Below are 25,768 nucleotides of genomic sequence, written 5' to 3' on the forward strand. Positions count from 1 at the left end.
ACATTCAACTATACCTACAAAAGCATCTGTATATAATTTGTTTTAAAATAACTGCAATTCATAATAGAAGCTGCAAATTAAGTATTTCCAAAAATTTCATTGTGTGAATCATTTCCAAATAATAATAATAACTAAATGTTCAGAAATTAAGAGGAATTTTTATTTAGATTTTCAGAAAATGCAAGTATTAGTTTTACAAATGAAACATACCTTTATAACATACCTAACAACTGGTTCATTAGGTCGTTTAATAAGGAAGCTTCTATCTTGAGCCCCACAGACATCCTAAACATAAATTTAAAGTTGAAAAATATAAATACTTTTAAGTAATTAAAAAAACTAAAACTTAACTGAATTAAAATAAAAGATTATGTAATTAATTTCAGTTAATTTCTTTACAGTTCTTAATTTCCAAATTCTGTTCAAGATCTTTTTTAACTCTGCATTATAATACATCCAAAATAATAATAATAGAAATAAACTAAATGAACATATGTAACATAAAGCTTAACAACACTGAATATATAATTTTGAATGTATTGTAACAACAGCTTAGTAGAACAGCTGCAGCATAAATTTTTCAAAATTTTTAATTTTTGGAAATAAGAAGTTTAGTATTAAAATTTCTAGTATTGGCATTTAAAATTAACATTTTGAATGTCAATACCAGAAAATAGAAGTTGCACAAATATTTACATAATCATTTTTAAGCAGAAATTCTTTAAGACATGCACCTGAACAAAATATTCTAGCTAATTACAAGGAACAGTTTCTCATGATTCGAAATACATTTCATTTAGATATGCAAGTATGAATTCACTCATGTATGTGCCTATATAGAGAATTTAAATCTACAAAAAAAAAAAAAACTTTTAGAAAAATTATGTTATTTTAAGTCCGTGCAACTCAACGGCTAATATGCCATATACATCAACTCAAAATGAATACTTATTACACTGTACTTACAAATATGATGGTTTCAGCAATTATGCAACTAATTTCATATCATTTAAGGAATTAAGGAAGGTAGCATTAACACTAATATTTAGAAAATTATACTTCAAAATATTTTAATTGCATAAAGAACACAGAATGAGTAAATGAAAGTGTCTGCAGACAATTTACTCCAAAATATTTAACAACATTCACATCTAAATAATAATAATATATTCACAAACATTTGAAACTTTTTTCCTTTTATAATCAGTTTCTGTAAAACAATCGGTTCTTTATGCAATTTTAAAAAAATGAACAGATTAATAACAATATATAAATAACACATACAAATTTGAAATATGGATTTTGTAGCATTAGATTACATACCAGATTCACATGACACAATTTTTCTTTTAAGTCTTGCATCAGTAAAGAATCAAGAGGACTTTCAGGTGAACAATGATATGGAAAACTATACTTTTCTTGAAGCCAGTGAAACAGACGAGTTATATCATTGCCACCATAATTAATATTCAACCTAAGAAAAATTTCACATCAAATATAGAATGAAACCTCACCTTTTACATGTTTTAGAAGTGAAATAAACATGCACACTTCAAAAGAATCAAATAAATGCTAACAGATTTCAAAATATTATATGACAGTATTACTTCTCTATCTATAAAAAAATATACTGAATACATAGGCAATTATTTCAAAGACAAAGGAATTAAGAAGATCAACATAAAGGGGGTACTAGCAACTTTTTCATGGTACTGCATAAATATTTCTATAGCAATTTATTTTAGTACTGCTTTTACTTTGTTCTGAAAATAAAATAAAGTATGGTTTTTTTCAAATATCATCTTTCACTATGAGCAAATAAACAAATATATTTATCACACACTCTCCTGCAATTTCTGGTTTTGCATTCTCTTGCTGTCTTGTGTTTTACACTCCCCCCCTCCGTTTTTTCAAATTTTTATTGTTCATTATTCTCCTCCCCAGCAATTTTTATTTTTTATTTTATTTTTTGAATCCTATAAAACATTCCATTATTTGACCAATGTAGTGTAATCATTGCTGATCTTTGAATATTTAAATTTTATATCATTAAAGCTAATTTTATTACTATTTCATGAATGTCTGCAAAGTGCATGTATATGTAACAATATATTTTTTTATGTAATGACAAGGATATATGATGTTGATGGTGCTTGTGCATGAAGATTTAGCAGATATGATAGTTGAATATTTTTTTATTGCTGACAAAATGACTTAATTAGTGCAGTCTGTATGACCTTTCTTGAATACTTACATTTGTGTTTTCCTTCCACCTTTATAACAATATATTTGATATAAGAAAGGCAAGTGATAATAAGTTAGTAAAGCAGAAAATACGAGAAGAATGCACAGATTACAGTCTCAAAGTTAGGTTCAGAACTATCCAGTTTTGGTTCGATGCCATTTCTACTGGCTAATAAAGGTTTAGTTTGTAAGTTTTAATATTACTTTGATTGAAGAACACTCGTCATTAGAATCATATCAGTATTATATGACAAGGATTTATTTTTAACTCCATAGTTTAGAGAGCTACATTACAAAGTCTGAGATCCAGAACTTTCATTCATTATTTTGTTTCCGTATACTTCACACACTTGCCGATAAATTTCAATAGGTTTTAGGTTTTTTTTGTCAACAAAAACCGCATCACAGACCGCACCTCACAACTGACGAGATTTTCAATTGCGGCGCACATTTTAAATTTGAATATCGAAAAAACGGGCAGTGTGGAAATGTTCTCGTTGTGATACCTGGATGCCGACTGAGATGCTGAGCACGCAGACACCAAAATATATGTGATCGGCGCACGCCTTGCGACGTCAGACGGAAACGTTCCTTACTTTCTGAATAGCCTACGTAGATACGTGTGTGTATATATAACAGGTATTACATTACTATTTTTAGGATATAAAGAGGAAATACATTTAAAAAAGAGCTTAATGATTGCAAATTAAAGTCAGAATTTTGTCTTACATATATATGTGTGTATATATAACAGGTATTTAAACTTTGGTTCAGATTTATTTTATTTTCCTTTATGAACTAATAGAATCTGAGGATGAGAATGAGTGGAAAATGTCTTAGAATTTAGACATACATGTGAATTTCTGCACAAATGTTAGCCTCTAGTGTTCCTGAGAAGCATGTGTTCATAGTAACATGCTCTATATTCCCCTCAATTTTATTTTGAGCTATCAAGAAAATCAAAGAATATTAGTTTAGAAATTTAATTCAAAATCTGATGAAATACAATCAGAAATCAAAAGAAAAATTTTAAACACTTACGATGGTATTATAATAATATGGATATTAGGACAAACTGAGAGATATTGTGTACTGGGATTGAATTTTGATGACAAAGATTAACACAAAATATGGTACTTTCTGATTATCTGCACCCCACACTGAAAAATCTTGAACTTGTTGGTGACTTTTCAGAAATGTTTGAATAGAGAGAAATGGAGAGAAATGTTTGTTTGGATATCCTTACAATTCTCTCAATAATTCATCCAGTGCTGCCTTATTCCCCGGAAGTTACGCATACTTCTCAGAGGTAATTACACAAACTGATATTTCAGCTTGGAGTTAATCCCAGTTTTTTACACAATGTCACTGATGTATATTCTTTTGCCGAACACTAATTTAAGCAAACAGCTGTTATAAACAAAATATGGCAATTTTCAAACCAGTTTCCACAAACACACATTCTAACACTTCACTTTCAATTTTTCAATGGCATTTTTATAAAATCCAGTCATTTAAAAGTACAATTCCAAAGATAGTGAATTTTTACATTCTCTGTTGTTAGACAAATTACCATTATTTCTGCATAAATACAATGCTTCCTTTTTCATCAGCCAGAAAACTCTACAGTTCTATTATAAATTGTTACAACAAAATAAAAAGCACTCAATGCTAAAAGAAATACAAATCAGAAGAATAAATGCTGAATTTCAAAACTGCAAATCCACATAAGCTATGGCATAATTGCGAACCATGAAATATGAAAAACTCGGAGGTTCTTCTGCCAAAAACTGAAAGTTTCCGGGAGCTGTTTCATGATGCACAACAGGACTATTTAAAAAATAAATAAATAAATAAAAAGCTACAAACTAATTTTAATCTGTTTTGTAATTGCATGATTCAGGTTATTCAACTATTTAAATATGATTCTTATGCAATTATGCTGAGAAAATCCGAAAAAGAAAGAGAAATCTTCACTTTATCAAAATACTTTTAAACATGATGAAAGTAATATTAAAGATTAATGTGCATACTAATTGTATGGATAAACTTATCATTATTGTGTGGATAAACTAAGTATCATATATTGATGTAACCCCAAATTAAATACAAATATTAATTGATTAAGCATTGGTTGAATCTTCATATAAATTTTAAATGCATGTACTCTAGATTAACACAATTCACATCAAAAAACATTTAATATGAAAAATTTTGTTGAAACTCTCCAAAAGGAGTTGGACAACATGAATTTCATGAGTACAGTAAACTTCATTTATTGTTGAAAAACATTTTGCCTACTAAAGACTAAAAATTAAAACCCAGGAGGCTCAGTGAACTACCGAGAAGATGCAACAAAACACTTGAAGAAATGTCAGCCATGGTAAACACACACACACACACACACAAAAAAAAAAAAAAAAAAAAAAAAAAAATTGAGAAGTATTTTTGCACTTGCCGATGACTGCTAGCAGCTATGGCTACACATATATCTTGAGTTGCCATATTGAAACTATTTTGCGAAATTGTGGGATGCCACATAAATACTTTTCAGTGACATGGTGCATCGCCTTAATACCTTTGTACAAGCAACTTCTGGGAGAAAGCGCAGATAATCAGAAAGTATTCAAAATAACCATAACCTGCATCTTTTAATTTCTAACTAGATAAAGAAAGACATTCAAGCTTCTGCTGGAATGACTGGCAAGATCTAGGCCAGTTTCCATGGATGAAAGGGTTTCATAATTTGATAATACTTTCATATGTTTAAATTGACATATGAAAATATGTTGGCTTTTATATCTAAAATGCATTCTTCCCTTCCTAAAATTTTACATGATGTTAAATGTTGGCTTTTGACATTCAAGCTGACAACAAATAGGATGACAGTTTTTATAACTTTAGATTAAGTTTCTTCTTCCACTCATTTAGCTTTTCTATCCTGAATTACATTTACTAATAATGATGTAACGTGCAATCTAGTGCTTTTAGATAGACTTTTATTATTTTTTTAGATGGCAATAGAGATGAATGGCTTTCTTATAAGGTGCTGGGATGATTAGGATACAGTCATCAAACTGAACTGTGTCAATCCTGCAGTCAAACTGAGCTGTGTCAATCCTGTAGATAGTACTAATACTTAAACAACTCAAATGGTACTAATTCTCATGCTGGGCTTTTCTAAAGCTAAAGATTCTACATAACATGCAGAGTACACACCATAAATGCTTCCATGTTACCTCAAAGAAGCATGATGGAGATCTGTTAATACAGTAGGCACCACTTATTGCAATCATGGTTAATGTCAGCATTTGAATATTATTATTGAATTACCAAAGTCTTGCACATTTGTATGTGAAAACACGAAAAATATATTACTTATTGTGATCAACAGGTTGGTTAATATTATCACAATGTTACAGGACGAAATTTTTAAACTGAAGTAAAGTCGGCAAATAAAAGATAAAATCACCAAATAAGATTGAAATACAATATAGAAACGGTCATTTATTTTTGTACTCAGAGATTAAGTAAAAGTTAAATTTTTCAATGTTTTTTGTCATTTATTTTAAGTTTTTTATATTTCTATGGAAAAAATAATTAGTTTTAAATGTGTAATCTGTGAGAAGGATCAGAACCATATTAATGATGTGAAAAGGAACCATAATATAGAAAGTATTTTTGTCAGACAGACAAGTTACATAGTTTACTGCATATGGAAAACTTTTTTTGATGAACTTAACACAAGCAGAAGTTTTTTACTGACTTTAAGAAGTCTAAAATGTTACACATAACATCTGATTATAAGCAGGCCTAAAAAATTAATCACCATTTACAAGTATTTTCTTTAAAAATGCAGACTTTCCAGGGACTTTAAAAGTTTAGGCTTACAACATAGGGCTTAATTTTTACCTTAAAACTGGGCTTAGTTTTTAAATAAATTATTTTGAAGTTATACCAAGAAAGAAATAAAATATATATTACTCTCCGTGATATACATCTCCAAAACAATAAATAAAAATCTTTATAAGTTTATGACATAATAAAAACAGAATACCAATAAAATTATAATAATTGCAATAAGCTGCACCTGGTATTTCTATGGGAAATTCCATCTTCTACACATGACACGGTAGTTTTTTGGTCTCCAACATCAACAACACATGCATAACTGACGCCAGCACCAAATGTTGCACACACTGATTCCTGAAGAAATAAAATTAAGTTTCAGTTGTTACCAGTAATAGAATAAAGAATTGTAATTTTTTTTTACAATCCAATTATCAAAAAGTGAATCATAAATATGTCACAATAATAAAAAAAAGTCTTTAAAAAAGTATCATAGTATCATTCAAAGTTTTGATTGCATGAAAGGAAAAAATAGACAACAGTGCTTCCTTTTGATATGTCATACTAAAAATCGCTTTAATCAAACTAATGTAAAATAATGACACTAGACCAAAATTTATTTTTAAAAAATCAAACAATTATGAATCTGCTTGATAGAAAAATTATACTCAATGATAACAATCAATAACGCAATTTAAAATTCCAATCCACAATAAAGTTTTAAATTGATTTTATCAAAAGTTATGTGCTACTACATCATTTAATGAACTTTTTAATATTTCACATTTCATATTGATGAATAAGTGAACAAATGTGTTAAAATGTCATTTTTATATTTGGTATCATCAATTTAAAGAAAGATCAAATGCTAAATATTTTTTACAAATTTTTCTGGCAAACCCTTAGTTTTCTGGTAACCTTGCCAGATATTACAAAAAGAAACAGATTATGATGCCACAGAAACAGGAATGGTCATGTCTAATACTGTGGTGTAGAGCACTGATTTGCTTCCAATTAAAATGATTACAAAAAAAATCAGAAATACAAAATAAAAAAATAGGTATGTTGTATTTCTGAAATAACTTTTATATTTATTTTAAACCGTGATTTCATATGAATGCTTATATGTGTAAGTATATAAAAATATATGCAAATAGACATATTTTTATGTCTTATGTAGCTATACTAAAATATTTCATTACAATGGAAAAACATAAATTCACCTTTAAATCTAATACAGAAATCAAAAGAGGAAATAATAATTACCAAATGCACAAAGCAGCTCATAAAACCTAGCCGAGTCAACAGCAAATTCACTAATTCCTTAACATGTTCACGTTTATAGACATCAGGAATGATTAAAACTGCTCTGTACAACTGCAATAAAAACACAATATTTTAATTTTCTTAGAATAAACAAAATAAAATATTTATAGAATTGAAACTCTCGAAGCCTTGAACTGATTTTGTACGGTTTAAATGTATGTAGTAATCATGCATGTAAGATCATCATAACATTAAAAGAAAGCTAAAAGTAATTATGAAGTTAACAGCAAAAACTGAATTTAAATAATATCCTGAAAATTACATACATTATATTCAATTTTTCAAAATTTTTAATCACTAATGCTGAAAGAAGCTAGACATGCATTACCTTTAAAACTATTTAAGTAATTCTAACAAATATGTAAGAAATGACATGCCCAATAATCCTCAAGATAATTAGCAAAACAAATATATATATATATATATATATATATATATATATATACGGCAATTTATCTAAAATTTCATAAACAATTTTGTGCATTTTTATACGTTTTTAGAAAATTAGAGAAAGCAAAAGACAAAGATATTCTTAATAACATTCTAGTAAAATACTCTTCATTATAGAGAATAAAATATGAAAGTCAATAATAAACTGCAATGCCTATAGAATCTTATATTATAGCAACATAAATGCTATAAAGCAAGACTGCTAACTTCTAGCAGTGAGAATTAAAAAATGTCAAGCCCCAGAATAAGTAAAATAAGCAGAAAATAATAAGTAGTAAGTAAATAATAAATAAGAAGAAAGTGCAAGATGTATTTGTAATAAATTAAGAATTCCTAAAGTATTACAGCATTGTAAATATATAATGTAATTCCAGTACAATTTTAGAAAAGCCAATAATAAATTAAAAGAAGGGATATTATTTCCACATATGTATCACTAGAAAGTTACAGATGGTAGACCTGGACAGTAGTACCAAGATTAGCTTTGAAATACAAAAGCATCTTGATGAAGTACCTTGAATAAATAAATATTGATTAAACAATGTAAAATCAGACCAGTCTAATTTTATTTTCCAATACACAATTGCATTATGCATACATAAAAATAAGGTGGTGTTGATTAATTTGCCATCTTTCATTTAGTAGTTTTCCAATTTTTTGATATATAGATATTCCCTTTTTGATGCAGGATTTGATTAATACAGTAAATTTAATTGTTACGGTCCTTTTAAATATGCAGCAAGAGTTTCAGTTAGCATTCATTTAAATTTACTGTCCAAATGTGATTATAAATTAATCAAGAATTTTGGAAAGCTTATAATGAATATTAACATCCAGTAGAATATATGCATGATTTTGTGAAGACAAGTGTCTTCTAATTACATGATAGCAGTTTTAAATGGCAGTTGTCTTCTTGAAACTGAGCAGAAATGAATGCATAGAGGGGAAGCAAAAATAAGATTCCAAAGATAACAATCAAAGAACTAGATTGAATATTTCAGTTTGGAATTGCTTAAGCAGCAAGTAATAAATATGGATTCAGATATTAATTGACACACGTTTGTTTGCAGAGATCTGAAGAGATATTTTATTGGCTACAGTAGCATTTATGCTGTAATACAGTTCAAATATTATCAATCTAGCTCTGTGTTTCCCTCAAACTGTTTCTCCCATATGCAATGCATAAATGCTCCCTATTCAAGAGAAAGACATCAAGAGGAAAAATGCTTTGTTTCCTATTTAATCTAATATACCTTCACATAAAACTGCTACCTAGGCACAGTGTAGCCAGATTTCACAAAGTGAAACTACATGGAGAAACAATAATCTGTCAAGTACGTTCTACCAACCGAAGAATAAGCTCTATTGATCAGGGTTTAAAATTAGTGAAATCCACTATTCACCAAACAGCATCAAATCAGCCTTTAAACATTCACTACAAATGTCCTGATATAAAACCTAGAAAAATGACTAGCACAGTGAAAGCTGTAATATCTTCACAGTAGTTTGATAACGGTCTCCTCATGCCATTAACAGCAACAACGATTTCGGCATTGTTGCAACATTAAATATCATGACGTTATGGTCTTCCCAGACATAAGCATCAGATGCAGTGCATTTTGGAAGCACACCACAAGCACATGCATCTATTATGCCAAATTAAGTATGAAGTTCCACTAAATTTTCCCTCCAAGTTCAAGGATTTCAGCATTTTGTGATTTACATTTTACATTAGAGCAACATAAAAAAAATTTAGAAATTCAACAGATCAACATTCTTCATAAACTAAATATTTAAATGAACCATGAAATGAACCATTTAAATGAATTTTATCTATTCATAGCACAGAAAGCAAAATCCTTCCTCCAATAAGGTGACCTTCCAAGAAAATCAAACATTCCTTGGACTATCAGAATAAAAGAAAAGTGTAGTAGTAATCCCGTTTAAAAAATAACATATTTTTCCTCCAATGGAAAATTCATTGCGCCCCACGGCGTTAAAGATAAACAAAGTTTAGATAAACGAAGTTTAGATAAACAAACGTTAAAGTTTAGATAAACAAAGGATATGCCTTTATTCATTTTTTGCAGCAATTCCACTTTTTGTTTAATGGACTTCGAAACATACTTTCGCTTTGTAGATCCTTTACATATTAGTAAATAGTATATATCAGAAATTCTATTTGGCATAATCGAAAGTTCAAGCTTACTTTTATCAAATTGCTCTAGCAGTCTGCAAAAAATAATAAGCCGAATCCAATTCGAAGATTAAGGAACAACGCAATCCGCAACATTAACTGAATTAGATCATTTTAGCTTAGCTTATACCGTTCGTTATACATTAAACATGCATTCATAAACGTAATTTGCGCACACGCATATTCGCAGCCGTAAAGGTCTTACGTGCATGCGCCAGTTTGTAGCTTTGAGGTCCGGATTATAGATCATTCCAGATTATGGGTGTCCGAATTAACGACTTTTGATTGTAATAAAAGTTTGGAACAAAATATTCTCTCAGCAATAATAATACATAACTGTTACAATATTCTCATGTAACAAATGTAACAGCGAGAATATTCTATAGAAACCCCAAATTAAAAAGAGGAAGAAAAAAGGTATAGCTACCACCTTTGAAATCTTACAAACCAGGGAGAAACTACATGGTTTTCACATTAGGCAGTAATACCATTTCAAAGGAACACCAGACTGAAATTTACTTTATAATGCATGGACTTTAACTTATTTTATAATGCATGGTTGAAATGTTTGTAATTCAATTCTGATGTAAAATGTATTAGCATTTATTTGGATAGTCTAAATTCCAAGTTCTCTGGTTAATATCATTTTCTGAGAAGTAAAGGAAGGCTTTTATTTATCAAAATACTTTTAAATATAATGAAAATAAAATTAATAATCAATGCATATAGAATTTATATGGATAAACTTAGTAATGTACCATACACTGAAGTACAATTAAATTAAATACAAATATTAAATGATTAAATATTGCTTGAATCTTCATATTAAAATAGCTACAACAGATTAAGACAACTCAGACTGGAAATTTAATAAGATCAATGAAATATAATAAGAAATATATACAATACAGATGAAATAAAATTTTATAAGAAAAGTTATTCTGAAATCATCAGAGGTGAAGGGATAGAATTAGCTTAATACAAATTTTCTTAATTCAATAAATTTTATTTATTACTTAAAAGCACGTCCCTTATTAAAGGATAAAAATTAAAAACTGGGAGATCAGGTGATCTATCTGAAGATTTGATGAAAAACTGAAAGTCTCCAGGTAAAACTATGAAAGTTGGCAGTTATGGAAAGGTCATCAAGTGATCATATGATGATCACTCATTGTGATCTTTCCATTACAGTGATCAGGGCAAAAAGTCTTTAACTGACCAGAATATATTAAATCCACTTCTACTATAGTGACTATCATTATAAGTACCTTTTTTTCTTTAGGACACAAGGTGTCATTATAGCAAGTGTCAACTGCATATATAACTATCATGTTTATAATGAATAGCTATTTCATATTAATTAACAATTTCCTACTACTGGTGAGTTAAAAAATGTTAAAAACTTTATACTCTTTCGCAAATGGCTTAAACATAAAATAAAAATAATTTCCTTGTCAAAATGCTTTACTTTTAAATCTTTTAATGGAATGTCTAAATACTTCTGAATGGCAGTACTCCATATTGCTTCTAGGTCTGCGAGAACTGAGGATAATGAGCCTCCAACACCAGGATGTAAATTAAGCTGCCCTCTTCTGATTGGCCAATGAACATTAAAATTTTCACCTGGCTGAAGGTATAAAACCTGAAAATAGTACAATGTAACATAAAAGTACTAATAAAAATATCTCATAAATATATTTGGTATCCCACAGACTTTTAAATCTTAATACATAAGATACAGTAAAACAGCTCTAAAATGACCACCTTGATTCCAGATGATTATGGTTTTCTGCAGCTTCTTCAGATCACCATAAGAAAATGGTAATCAACAATGCTCAATACTATAAGTAAATTATAGTTTCAAAAATACTGTTTACCTTCAAAAGCAGTCATCTCAGAGAGGTGGTTACTGTGATAGGTTTCTTTGTATTTTAAACATTTATTTTTTACTATTTAAAAACCTTGGAGAATTTTCAACTAGCACTATCATTTTAAGTAATAACTGTAAAGCTCAATTCTAATCAACTGATCTTGGGTGAACAGTAGAAACTAATTAATTTATTAATAAATATCAGTTACTGAGCTTTTAATAAAACATTTTCATTGTTTTACTGTAAAGTTCCCTTTATATAAGGAATTCCAAAAAGATTCTTTGTTCCTTGTTTGACTTACACACTGATTTCCCTTCAATGAAAAAATTCTGTTCCCTTAGTAAATTTAGTAAATAATACTTTTATCAAGATAAAAATTATTAATGATAAAGTTATTTAATTAAAAAAAATTGTTGTTTATCAAAGTATATAAATTTTAATAAATCAACAAATATATCACATATAAATTAAACTGTAAAATACTAATGGTTCTTTCTGATTATCTGGCACCCTCTAAAAAGTATTCATGAGGCAATATACTTTATCACCGAAACAGTTGGCAACCCACAATGCCATCAAAATGTATTTATGTGGCAACCCTGGAATGAATGCAATAAGCACACATTCAGTAAACACAGATTTTCACCTTCTAAATTCTACAATTTTTTGTAATGAATCCTGTGGAGTTTGCTAGCTGCTGAAAAAGAATAGGTTGCCTTTCTTCAGAAATATGACATTTTGCCCAATAGTAGAAAATGCAATACATGAAGTTGTGTTTCTTAAATAATCAAATTTTATGGAAATACATTGTGAAAATTGAAAACAAACTATTAAAAGGCAGGCTGGAAATTTGTTGGAAGACCACCATATCTCATTTAAGCTAGCTTTTATTTCTCTTCGATGTTACATTATTATGGTTTGGTTTATTTAATTATGGCAAAGCCCATGAGGACTATCTGCCTAAGGAGAAGGATGGCTTCACAGAGGACTTTTTAAGGAAAACTGGCTTGTATACATGTTACGCATGGGGAAAACCATGAAAACACCCACACATCCAGCCTGTTCCTGGCATTCGAACCCTGCACTGAACTACCAGTGTTCAGCGATTTTACCGCTAAGCTGCTGGTGGGCACATTGTTATGGTAATCATGCACCCTAAGATAAACATACTAACTGATCTTGGGTGACTGAGATAATGGTCAGAGGGCAATGCCAAATTTATGCAACTCTCTGATGTCTTTTTAAGCAAACACACATTGCTGTGTATGTAAAGAAAACAACAGCATGTGCAATGTGAAATTTGTATAATTTACTGATTTCCCCCCCCCAGTAAAAACGACAATGCAAAATTACAAGAGGATTTTTGAAAAAGGCAAGTGTCTTATTACTGGTGTTTCTTGCTTTTTTTAACTTTATTCATTGATTGCTCTTTTATGGAATTCTTAGTGTGCTGCCATTTTCAAAATGGCTGCTACCTTCTGATTATTTAACTTGGCGAAAAATTTTCTCAATGGGAGATGAGGATAATTAAAAAGCAAAAATTAATAAAAAATAACATAAAATAGAATTTAAAAAATAAATAAAATGAAATAAAAGATTTACTGTTTTTGTGGAAAAATGTGCACAAAGAAAAATTATTAAAACATCTAAATCAATAATACTTAAAAATGCTTTTTCATTGCCCTAAAGTCCCTAAGAACAACATTGTATAATCCATTTGAAGTTATATCTGCTTCTGTATCCATTTCGTTTTGTTGCTCTATCATTTCTGAAAAACACAAAGATGTCAAATTTGATACAAGAGCAAAGAATGATAAAAAAAGAGCATCATAATAATTCCCTTTGATATTTTTATTTTGTTTTATAATTAAGAGAAAAATTTAACAGAAACTGGTGTACACCTGATCTATTTGATTGGAAATTTTTTAAAGCATTAAATCAAACATTATATGATATTTTCTGATTATTCATCTTTGAAATGTCTGCAACTCATTCATGACTACTTTTTTACACTAAGAATTTCATAAAAAAAACAATGAATCAATAAAATTAAAAATGCAAGAAATATCCAAAATAAAACTCTTACCTTTCTGAAGAAATCTTTATGTACTTTCTTTCCCACTGCTGTTCTACCCAAACACAATTAATATTTCAGATAGACATTTTGTTGTTTGATTAAAAAATGCATATTCTACAAATGAGCTAATTAAAGCTGGTATATTACAAGAATCAATAATTGGCCTAATATCATTATTGCTTTACGTGAACAACATAACACTCGCACTCCCAACATAACACTTGTCCTGTATGTGGACGATACAGTGATTCTTGCATGAAATGTATCTTTATGTTCAGTTACTCATGCACTACAAAATCACATATGTGCACTGAGTCCTGACTGCAGAAATGATAAATCAAGATCAACATGGATAAGACAGTGGCTATAATGTTCACAAATTGATAGACGATTATTAACAGCATCAGTATGTATAATACTGTTATCATGTGGCAACTTATCTTGCTGTTATTCTACAGAGATTAACATGAAAGCCCCACATACGGTACAAACAGTAATTTCCAATGTTCCAAGATCCGGAAATGTAAAGATACTCTTCACCCTTTTAATTTGATGGAACTCTGGTCTATCATTAGATAACAAGTTACTCATCTATAAGACCATAATATGTTCCATTGTTACATATGCTTGCCTTGTCTAGGAATTTGTACGTAAAACTATGCTAAAAAAAAATCTCGACTGCAGCCACCTACAAGAGACAGCATCAAACAGACACTCTCACAACCACACCTAACAAAATGCATTACAACAGCATCAATTCGATACTTTTGCTCCACCCCACAACCTAATGGCAAAAACATCCCAACAGATCACAGTTTCAACCATGCACATGAGTTCACCAGTGTCACTAAGTGGGCAGTTTATCAAACATCATGCCTATCAAATTAAGACTCTGGGAGGAGTCTTAATTCTTGAGTCTTAATCCCAGAGTCTATCAAATTAAGACTCTAGGAGCATCACTCTCTACAACCACTGTGCAGAAAAGACATCACTCCAATCACTCATGTCTAAACACCTATTTTGGCCTAACTGCCTTTAAACATCAAGGTATGGAACCCAAGGTTCTGAGTTTTAAACATGAGCAGAACAGAAGCCTGTACAAGTTCCTATATCAGTGGAAATCACCATTAACAATTCTGCACAGCATAGACCAAAAGCAATTGGTCCCTATTACTAATTACAGATGGCACCATGAGATCAGCTAGATCTTAAACCCAGGTGCTACCACAAAGGAAAAACACAGCAGCAAATTAAGTAGAACTGTTTTCCTTTCACATAAAATTGCCCCATCATATATGGCTAAAATTTCACAAGCTACTCTTCAGCAATGTATATTTCAGCATCACATCTGTCGTATATCCGTCATGAAGTGGGTTCTAGATATGCTTAACAGGAACGTGACACGATGTAGGCATTTTCATATAGCATATGTATTAATGGGACGAACACTTTATTACAACACATACAAAACAAATATGGTTTGCATACAGTTAGTAACATCATTAGTTTCAGCTGCGGCGTGAAAGGTCATATAAAAGTTTTCTCTTCTCCGGAAAGAGAGAATTTATGTGCTCAAGGGAAAAAAAGTCCCCATCCTTCCACCCATTTTGTGAATAATTCAGTCCAAATGGTGCATGCACGTTTGCGTTCATGGTCATGGATTAAGGAGTCAAACTATATTGATCAAATCAACCCAACATCCCCCCTCTATGCATTGTTGGGACTTAGCTGCTAGTGACTTCTTTTGATTAAAAAAGGGTAGCAGTGTCTATATAGTTTACTTAAAACAATGAGGAGGATTTGAAAGATGTCATTCAGGGTATAATAAAGTACTATTTTCTGTTGGAATTTGATGTTTAACAGATCACTGTCCTTAATGCACTGAAGCCAAGGGGAACTATGTAGAAAACTGATTTAGGATTTTTATCTTGTACAAGTCTTGTGTTAAAATTTATTCAATGTCTCTACTTATACACATAGATGGAAAGTTACTTACTTCATCACCAATAACAAAATCCTGTGTATCTTCCATTTTTGTCCATGAAAGATCACTTTTCACACAAACAACTTGAGGCTTTACTTTCATATTATGTTCAGTTACCTAGAACACAAACAAATCAATTGTAAGTAACAAACACATTTAAAACATAACAAAATCTGACTTCAGATTCATTTGCTTTTTTAAATATTATATGTATTTCTGTGATGAGATAACTGATCTTGTTCTCCAATGAAATTTTCTGCTAAAAAATAAACATGTGTTCTCAAACTGTATGCAATTTAAACCTCTAAATCAATGCCAACATGAGGCTGAATTTTGCTTAATTTCAAATTTACAGATATAAATGTTTCTTTTATGTATCAAAATGAAATTAGTCATTTAATAAACAAACTGCAGATTTCTTAAAATTTTTTATAGATTTCAAATAGCAAAAAAAGACTTAATACATAACAGAAAAAAGAGAGTTCTTTAAAACTTCCAGTTAAAAAAATTAAAGGTGATTTTTTATGAATTTTAAATTTGACCTTCATTTGACATTAATTTTAAACACAAATAGACTGAAAATGTTTCAAGAGAAAACATGATCTGAAAAGAATATGACTCGTACAAAAGGACTGTAACATAAAGAAGACTGAATTATGCATTATTAATCAATCTTCTTGGTAAGATTTATATATATTACTTTAAATGCGTTTTTAGAAACAAATCTGAAAAATAAATTTCCCTTTTTATTTAGAATTATTATATTGTTGATACTTTTGTTCTTTCCTGTGGCACAAAAATAGGTTACATAAATATTTTATCAGTTTTCAATTATACTTATCCTACTATAGTGATCAGCTGTATTTGTTTTCATAATAGATTACAGTGGTGGCACCATGTATCAACAGGAATTGGGAAACACTATAACTTTTATTTGCTAGCACAAAACCGGATCATTTGCACATATATTAGTAAATGGACTAAAAGCATATTTCAAATACCAGCTACTAAATTCATATTTCTTCTAAAATAATGGCACTATTACAGTCTACTCCCAGTGCACAGCACAATATTTGAAAATGAACTTTAGCAGAAGTAAGCCTGTTGCATAAAAAGCTGGCTTTATGAAACTTGGTGATTTAGAGACACATTTTGCTCTCTAGTTTGACAAACTGAAGTCTATACAAGTGAGCTTCAGTGTATTAAGTTGTGTAGGGTACAAGTATAGCTATAAAGAAGCAATTCATATCATGACATTGTTACAATGTTTTGTAGTTTGTTTGTTTGAGGTGAAGGAATTCTTGATGTGCTGCAATAGTCATGCCATCTATCAATAAGAATCAGAAATGTTTGTAGTTTCCATGACCTAGTATTGGACGACAGTGAGTACTTGGTAAGTTATGACCATGGTATGCAAGTGAATACTTTAGTAATTTCGCTAAAAGCATACTTTGAGTCCAAGTGCTGAATCTGCTGTATATTTTCTGTGAACAGGTGGGATCCTACACTACTCTTCTGTTCATTTTAAAATTTGAATTGTTTAATTCCCTTCCTTTCTTGGCCCTACGAGTAACTAACTGCTTAGCTACTGGTAAGGCTGAAAAAATACTGAGGGCATATAAATCAAATAAAAGATATATAAAACAATGTACATTCAAACATGTGTCTGGTGTAAGCTTGCACTGTCATGTGTATACTAAAAGATATGCTGATAGTAAAAGATGCATGGTAGTTTTATGAAAAGTTGAAACTTAGACTGCAGACAATCAGAAAATAAAATTAAAAAATTAATACTGCCATTTCTATTTTAGTAAGGGAGATTTTAAATGAAATTTTTATTAAAATATTTTCATATTTACTAATTTTGTGTCTTATATACTACACAGTGGGAACATAGTTTGCTTTTCAGAAAACTTTCACTATAAAACACCTTGATTATAAATCTAAATTCTAAAAATTTCTGATTAAGAAGGAATATTTTCTCAGAATTAATTGAATTTGCGATTTTTTAAAAAGGCACTTTCTAAATTATGTTAGATCAAAATAAATTGCATAAAACAGAATTTGAATTTCTTTCTTAAATCCTGTTAAATCAAAACTGTGCATGAAAAAAAGGAGGGGCAACAGAGCAGGGTAGCCCTCAGTTATCCAGTAAACAAAGATGCACCAGTTGCTAAAATACATAACAAACCCACCAAAATTTGCTTGTTGCTATTTGCTTGTTGCAACTATGCTTTTAATTATTAGCACAAGCACATTCTCTGCAAAGATTTTTTTTTAAATTATTATTATTATTCTGTAAGATGCAGAGTTCTTATTGCAGAAAAGATTTTCTGGGAAAAATTAAAATTGTTTTGAAGCTGTATTTCAAATGACAAGTAGGCAATATTTACCAGAATTTAAAAAAAAAAGTAAAATCATTTTGGGAAAAGGCTGTCACTGTTAATTATAAAACCACAGCTAACAATTTCTTCCGGGAAACAGGAATGACTGCCAGTCAAACTGTTGCTTTTACTTTGGCAAATACCCAAGCTCTGTCTATGTGACAAAAAATAAGTATTCATTATTTAAAACAATCCACAATAACTGAGAAAAATACTTACTACATGCAGAGGAACTGAATACCTCAGCCTTCCTTCTCGAGTAAGACATGAAGCAAGAACTGTACTGATAACATTCTGAATTTCATCTAATGAAGCAATAAATTCTGGTGACTAAAATGAGAAATATAACGAATCAGTAATTAAAAGTTGTGAAGGGGGGTCGTTTTAGATAAGGTCATAGAAGAGTCCTGTATAGTGCAACAAGCATTTATTAACAGGTTTAAGTTACACACGGACATTACATTTAACTTTAAGAAAATTGCAGAGCAAGAGTCTGATACAACTTATCAAGTTAGACACTTGGCTTTTACTGAAGTACTTCTGTGGCTACTCACCAGAGGGTAGCCTTGATGTCACAGTTAGTCCAACAGTTTATGTAAAGAATTGGTTACAAAGTTAAGCTTTATACAAAGTCACATTCACATGAAATACAAAGAAAGAAACATACTGAAATTAAACCCATTAACTTTTTCAAAATAATAAATACTTTATACATAATATGTGCATAAATTATGTAAAAACAATATGAAAATTGCAACCTTTTCCCCTTTTTAATCTACTTTAAAATTTAATCCAGCAATATAAGCTATTTGAAAATTTAATATTATTTTATTAAAAATTATATCTATTACAAATTTACTAAAAAGAACTGAAACCTAGTATATTTGATACATATACTCTTGGTTAATGCAAATCAAACAAAAATAAAGATACTGATTGTTGATTTACTGTACTGTAAAAAATTATGCTTACTCTAATAATTCAACAATAATAAAGTTGTGTTTATGACTAAATATTTTTAGCAATGTACACTGCATGCACAAAAGTTCTTACCTAACTTTTATTTTTACAGCCGTTGGTCATAGACATCATAGACATATACTTGCAGTTACAAAAAAAAAAAAAAAAAAATTTTTTGATATGATGCAAATATTCATGTTTTGATAGTTTTAAAGATACCAATTTTACAGAAATTACAAAATCTAACTGTTTATCAGTTCCCCTGTTCAGTTGAAAAGTTTGGCTCTTATATGACCAAAAAAAAAAAAAAAAAAAAAAAAAAGGCTAATATATTTCAAAATTTGTAATTTTTAACATTGTTTTCAATTTAGATTGAGAAGTCAATTAATAAATATTCAATTAGGTTCATTTAAGATTGATTCTTCTTTTTCCATTATGGCATCCAATGACATTCTTTTGTGATTTACTGGTGTCTTTCATTTATAATTTAGTTAGATTTAGAAGAGAACTTTCATATAAGTAATTTATAAATTTTCAAGAGTCTAAAAATATGTTATTAACATTCTTATAAGGTTTTATTACTTTAGAATCATAAACTGACAATCATACAAAAATTCATTAAAATATAAATATTTTCATTTTTAATTAATGAGAATATTAAGAGTTGGCTATGGTGTCAATACTGAAGTCTGTCAGTGTTTTTTAGGCAAAGAATTTATAATGCTCTGAGAACAGGATATCAATTTTGGAAAAAAAAAAAAAAATCTGAAAGGTTTCAGATTTTAAATTACGTCCAAGAGGGATGTTTTTTGTTAACAATAGCAATGTCGCAAAATAATTTTAAAATGAGCCTATCTTTAGAATTTTCGATACACAGTTCCGTGCGCTAGAGATAAAAAGGTCCCCCCCCCCCCCGTAGATTCTTGTCATTGCTCGCTTTCAAATCGTTGATTTTGTTACTTGAAATTTCGTTAACGTTTTACAAAATATGAAATCGATAATAAAACAAATTCCAAATTTGGGCTTCACATGCTCATATTCGCAGTAGGATTATGTCATTCAAAATTCGATTGCTCTATGTACCGTTGTTCCATCACAATGTGAGAAATATACATACATTTATGCAGATTTTTCATTATTTAATTTCTTCAAATATAATTCAGTAACATTTGGTGGCAACAGTTTGAAAAGTGAAATGGATATTTATAGTGATTCAACACAAAACGAAAACAATAGTCCTTCAGGAACAAAGCCCCTTTGGACTAAAAATATTAATCAATATTTTTCACAATAATCTGCATAAAACTGCTCATCACTTTTAACACCAGAAAAGTTTTTCTAAACTTATATTTTATTTCCAATTATGCACAAATGCAAATATTTCACTCTTCAATTTATGTATGACTCCTTAATATGATCTCTGATTATATCAAATATCTATGGCAGTTACACATTTTTTTCAATAACAAGTACGAAATTTTCCTAAGCACAAGTACAGAAAACCGAAGGAGGGTATAAAAAATTAAATTTTGTAATTTTTTATATTTTAAAATGTCAAAACATGAACATTTGTATCATTTAAAACATTTTTTGTAACTGGAAGTATATAACTACAATCAACAGTTAAAAAAATAAAAACCAGGTTTGCACTAGTGTGTATTGTATGTAATTTGCAAGAACATGTTTCATGTATTACATCATTTAAAATTAAATGTAATTGCAACTGAAATAAAATGCTAGACAGAATTTTAGAGTGAAAGTTGATTTCCTTTAACCACATCAATTCTTATTCACATTTCTTACACTAAAATGTCATTTCTTAGAAAAATTTTTAGATCCCTTTCTTTTAAAGAGAACAGAATTTCTATTAATTTTTAAAGTGAAAAATATGTATTCAGAATATTTTTTACAGTAAATGCACAGTTCATTTGTCTATAAAATAAATGAATAACAGATATTAAGATTTCTACTAGATATCTGTTTTTTTTTAACCTTAATGAGTTTCTTAATCATCCAAAAAAAACTGTTTTTGCCCATGCAGTAAGCTTTCAACCTAATTTTAGCTTGATACCATCTTTTCTATGAAATTTCTTTAATGTTTGATTGGCTATACAATTTCTCTCACTTAGCCATTAACAGAGTTTCAGACACACTTCAGGATCTAGTTTCAAATTCATCAGTCATTTAACTGCAATATATATTCTGCAGCATCTCTCCAGGCTTCAATAATAACATGTAATTTTCTTCCCCTCCCCCATTTCATCTTTCATTTGTATCATAGCCTTAACACAATTTTTTTAACTGTCTACTTATATATACCAATCAACATCTTATTTTATCAAGGGCGAACAGGGCAAACAAAGTCCCTTTTCATCAGGAGCAAAGACTTTGTTTGCCCTCGAAATCGATATACAGTTTTTTGCCCTAACACAGGTTGTTGCTTCCCTTTTATGATTTATTTGAGGCATGTTTCTCAGCCCAAAAAGGGTTTTTAGTTTCAAAATATGATTTTGCATCAAATCACTATAAATGAGTCTTTTCACTTTTCATTTTAGTCTGTTGCCATTTAGCAAAATGTATGATATTTATCTTTCAAATTGAATCTGTCTGCTTGGAATTAACAAATTAAGTTATCTGAAAGCAACAGATGCAGTTCTTAAGAATATTCATTCTTACTTTTGAATTTGACTGATGTAAATGATAAAAAAGGAATTTAATTCATGATCAATCTAATTTTAAAATATGTATTCAATATTTTCATAGAATGACATTATACATTTTTTTATTATTTATTTCATATTTTGCGAAATTTTAATGAATTTTTCATTAACAAACTCACTGATTTCGCAGTGAGCAGCACCAACACATTATGGAATAAAGCATTTCTATCTCCAGTGCACAAGACTATCTTTCAGAAATTATAAAGATAAGTTGTTTTAAATATTTTGTGATTATGTCATCGAGCTGAATTTTATGTGACATAAGCGTGAAGAGTGTGATATTTAATAAAGTTAATAACACAAAACATTAAATTTAAAAAGTAAAAAAAAAAAATTTTTGTAAGCCCTTACTAAGGAAAATGAACACTTATATGATGAATTGAGAAAAGATCGAAAAAATTTTTAAATGTATGTTGACATATGGCACAGTATCAGGAATTCTAAACATAGCTGCTACACTGCTTTTAAGAATTTTTGATTTTGCAGTTGAAATGTAAATGGCATATGTACGAAGAAAATTATACTTAATAATAAAGCTAAAAAGACAAAAAAAAAAAGGTTAGCAGGAGCAAGTACACCAGTAGACTGGTAGACTGCAAGCTCCACAAGAACATAAAAACTTTAATAAAACCTTTCGGATGACCATTAAAATATGAAACCTTTCAAGTTTTTCTTTTCGGGGAGGAGATTTATATTATCTTTACCTCTTTCTTCTATTTCAGTCACAGTAACTGGTTTATATTGCATAATTTTTCACTGGTTTTGATGATGAGTTCAAAGAGTATATTTTTTTCTTAAGGTTGCTAGTCCAAAGCTTAGAATTAATATAACAACAATATTCAAGATATTCAGATGTAATAACATTAAGGAGTTCAAACAACTGTTCTCGTGTTAGTTTGCTAACTGCTATGATGATCAGAAAGTGCTGGAAGAGTAATTCCTGATATGCTAGAAACTTGTCAATAGAATAAAACAGATAGTTTTTATGCAAACAAATTTTGCTACAAAAGCCTATGCCCATTACAAATTAATTTCAATTCTTAAAATTTACCTATCACTTTTTATATTACCATTAAAAACAATTATACAACACATCTCATAGTCCAAATCACAACAAATTTTACAGAGTTTAAGTCATCCTTATTATTTATATCACACAGATTCAGTCAATACTGCTGTTCCAAACAGTATACGATAAATGACAGCAGGATCAACCTGAGAAGAAGCATGAGGAATTCTTTTCTTTCACATGTTACAAACCAGTAATCTTCTTTGCAAGACTTTTAAGTTATTCCACAAGTGTTATCAGGTCTAGACTTAAAGGTCATTCAACATTCATTGAAAAATTTATGTACAACCCTGGAAGATGGCAAATATGTCCCATAATGATCAATCTATTAGATATCCCATGATTTACCTTTTGCAGATTACTATGTCCTAATTTTGAATGAGTCACTTAAATTACAGTTACAGTGGTACCTTGGTATATATCATTAATCCAATGGATTAAAAAGTCCTTGTGCTATTATTATGAAGGTCACTCTGAACTTTATGAGATACACATAGGTTTTTAAAGTTATACTTACAAAACGTTAGGAGTGTTCAAAGTGTATTTTGGAAATGTAACATTGTTTGATCATTCTTGACAACACTATTATTTGTTCTATCAGCTTTGTTGGTATAATAATTTTCTGCATGGTTTTTAACATCCATCCATTTGGCAAAGATTTCCTTGATTAATAACATAGGGGCTTTCTCAACTTCCTCCTCACATAAGCTAAAGAGAGTGCAGTGATTTTACAAATCTGGCATCCGAGATTGCCATTTACTACCATTCCTGTGTGCAAAATTGGTCATAGAATTCTCTCGAAAGAGATAAAGAAGGGTAGCAAATGCAGCCATGACTGATCAAAAGCGTGTTGTATTCCAAGCAAATATCATACACTACATAAAATTTTTTTCATTCAAACAGGATGCATACAAAGGTTGGACTTATTTCAAAGCAAATGTGTACCAAGGCATCATTGCATTTGATATTTCCTTTCTGCATCATTTTTAAGGAAGGATTTAAAATACTATCAAAAATAGTTTAGCAATTTTTAATAATTTTTATTGCAATAAACTTTAATGATAAATGCAATAAACATACAATTTGACTACATTATTCATTTTTTGGAGAACTACGTGGCTACAAACTTAAAATACATAAACTGAATGCAAATGTCTAAAACATGGCATAATAGTAATATATTTTTGTTCAAATTTCCAATCATATATTATTAGCCATTTTTTAATTTAAAGTAAGGGTAAAAAATGCTTGCTCCATGATTCAAATAATTAAAATATAAACTTACCATATTAACTAATGGTACCAAAAAATCATCTTTGTGCACTGGAGTGAAACTTAATTTATTACGTCTTGCAATGGCATGAGGGAAGACTCTAGGAAATGCTTCAGATGCACGACCAATACGTAAATACATAGAACCGGGATGAATTACTATAACTGATGACGCTTGAATTGGCTGCAATGTAGAAAGAAATAAAATGTAAAAATACATAATACACAAAATATGGTAAGTTTTATTCTGCAGCCATAAGCCATTAAAAAGCTAAATAATAATACAGATTATAATAACAAGCTATAATAGTAAAAGATTTATGCAGTCTCTTTCACTGAAAATCTAACCAATTAAATACTCTATTTATTTCAAAGCCAAATACAAAATCTATTTTCACTCCTCTCTGTACTAATTTAGAAATCACTCTTCTGCCAAAACATAACTAGAGACCATGTGACAGATAGAAAATTATTAGTCTTTCGCACAGAATTTGGATGTATTTTGAATATTTAAAATGTTCACATACTGTGCAGTCTCTCCATAAATTTCAAAGGAAAAAATATGCAATAATTATGCCTTTATTCAGATATACCCACAGTTCTGTACTTGACATAATTGCCTCTGTTATTAAGGCACTTTTGTCAATGTTGAGAGAAAATGTGATAGTGTATTTCAGATAAACCTGCATTTTTCAATCACCTCATCACTTTGCTATTGGTGTTTCTCATGTTTCCTAAATGCTAATCCAGTAACATCATTTCAATTCTGGGAAACATTAAAAATATTATTAGAAGCTAGATTAAAGGAATAAGAAGGATACTAGAGCAGAATGATTAAACAAAAGGCTAGAAGTTTATGAACAGCTAACATTGTGGGTAATACCACACTGTCATGATTGTTAACCAAGAAGCGAGGAACATGCCACTTCTTTCTTCCAAGAAAAACACATTTTACTTCCTCAAATATGTAAACACATAAATTAAAAAAAATTATATCTTAATGAAAGCATTTGGTATATGCAAAGTCACAGAAAAGCATGCCTTTTGACAACTAGTTAAGTGTTTCAGAATACTGCTTGTAACAGTACAGCAATTTGTTTACTGTTGAGCAGATGACTTACTGTTGATTAAGTGGTGGGAGAAATCATTCAGTCCTTAGTACAATACAACTACCGACTAGACGAATTTTATGAAAGAGCTGTATTACCAACATCTAATCTGACAGCCTAAAAGAAAGTCAGCAAACCTGAAAAAGTTTGGAACATTCATCCAACAACAGCTACTCATATACAAAATGTTGAAAGACTGTGCCATTCCACTAAGTGGAAGAATAAAAATCAGTGAGGCACAGTTAAATAATAAGAA

General features: G+C 29.6%; 1 protein-coding gene across 1 annotated transcript in view; it reads right to left on the reverse strand.

The window, feature by feature from the left end:
- The window catches only part of Arp8 (Actin-related protein 8), a 50,025-nt gene that overhangs the window by 22,208 nt on the left and 2,049 nt on the right, over positions 1–25,768 (reverse strand). The window contains exons 2-9 of the mRNA XM_035360419.2: positions 24,417–24,587; positions 18,602–18,712; positions 16,011–16,115; positions 11,535–11,708; positions 7,360–7,470; positions 6,335–6,450; positions 1,324–1,474; positions 211–285 (exon numbers count right to left, since the gene is read on the reverse strand). Coding sequence (XP_035216310.1) covers positions 211–285; positions 1,324–1,474; positions 6,335–6,450; positions 7,360–7,470; positions 11,535–11,708; positions 16,011–16,115; positions 18,602–18,712; positions 24,417–24,587 — 1,014 coding nt within the window. The remainder of the gene's footprint in view (positions 1–210; positions 286–1,323; positions 1,475–6,334; positions 6,451–7,359; positions 7,471–11,534; positions 11,709–16,010; positions 16,116–18,601; positions 18,713–24,416; positions 24,588–25,768) is intronic.

The sequence above is a fragment of the Stegodyphus dumicola genome, chromosome 6, assembly GCF_044657685.1.
Source record: "Stegodyphus dumicola isolate Sdum_Otavi_A_Nest chromosome 6, ASM4465768v1".
In the NCBI taxonomy this organism is placed as follows: domain Eukaryota; kingdom Metazoa; phylum Arthropoda; class Arachnida; order Araneae; family Eresidae; genus Stegodyphus; species Stegodyphus dumicola.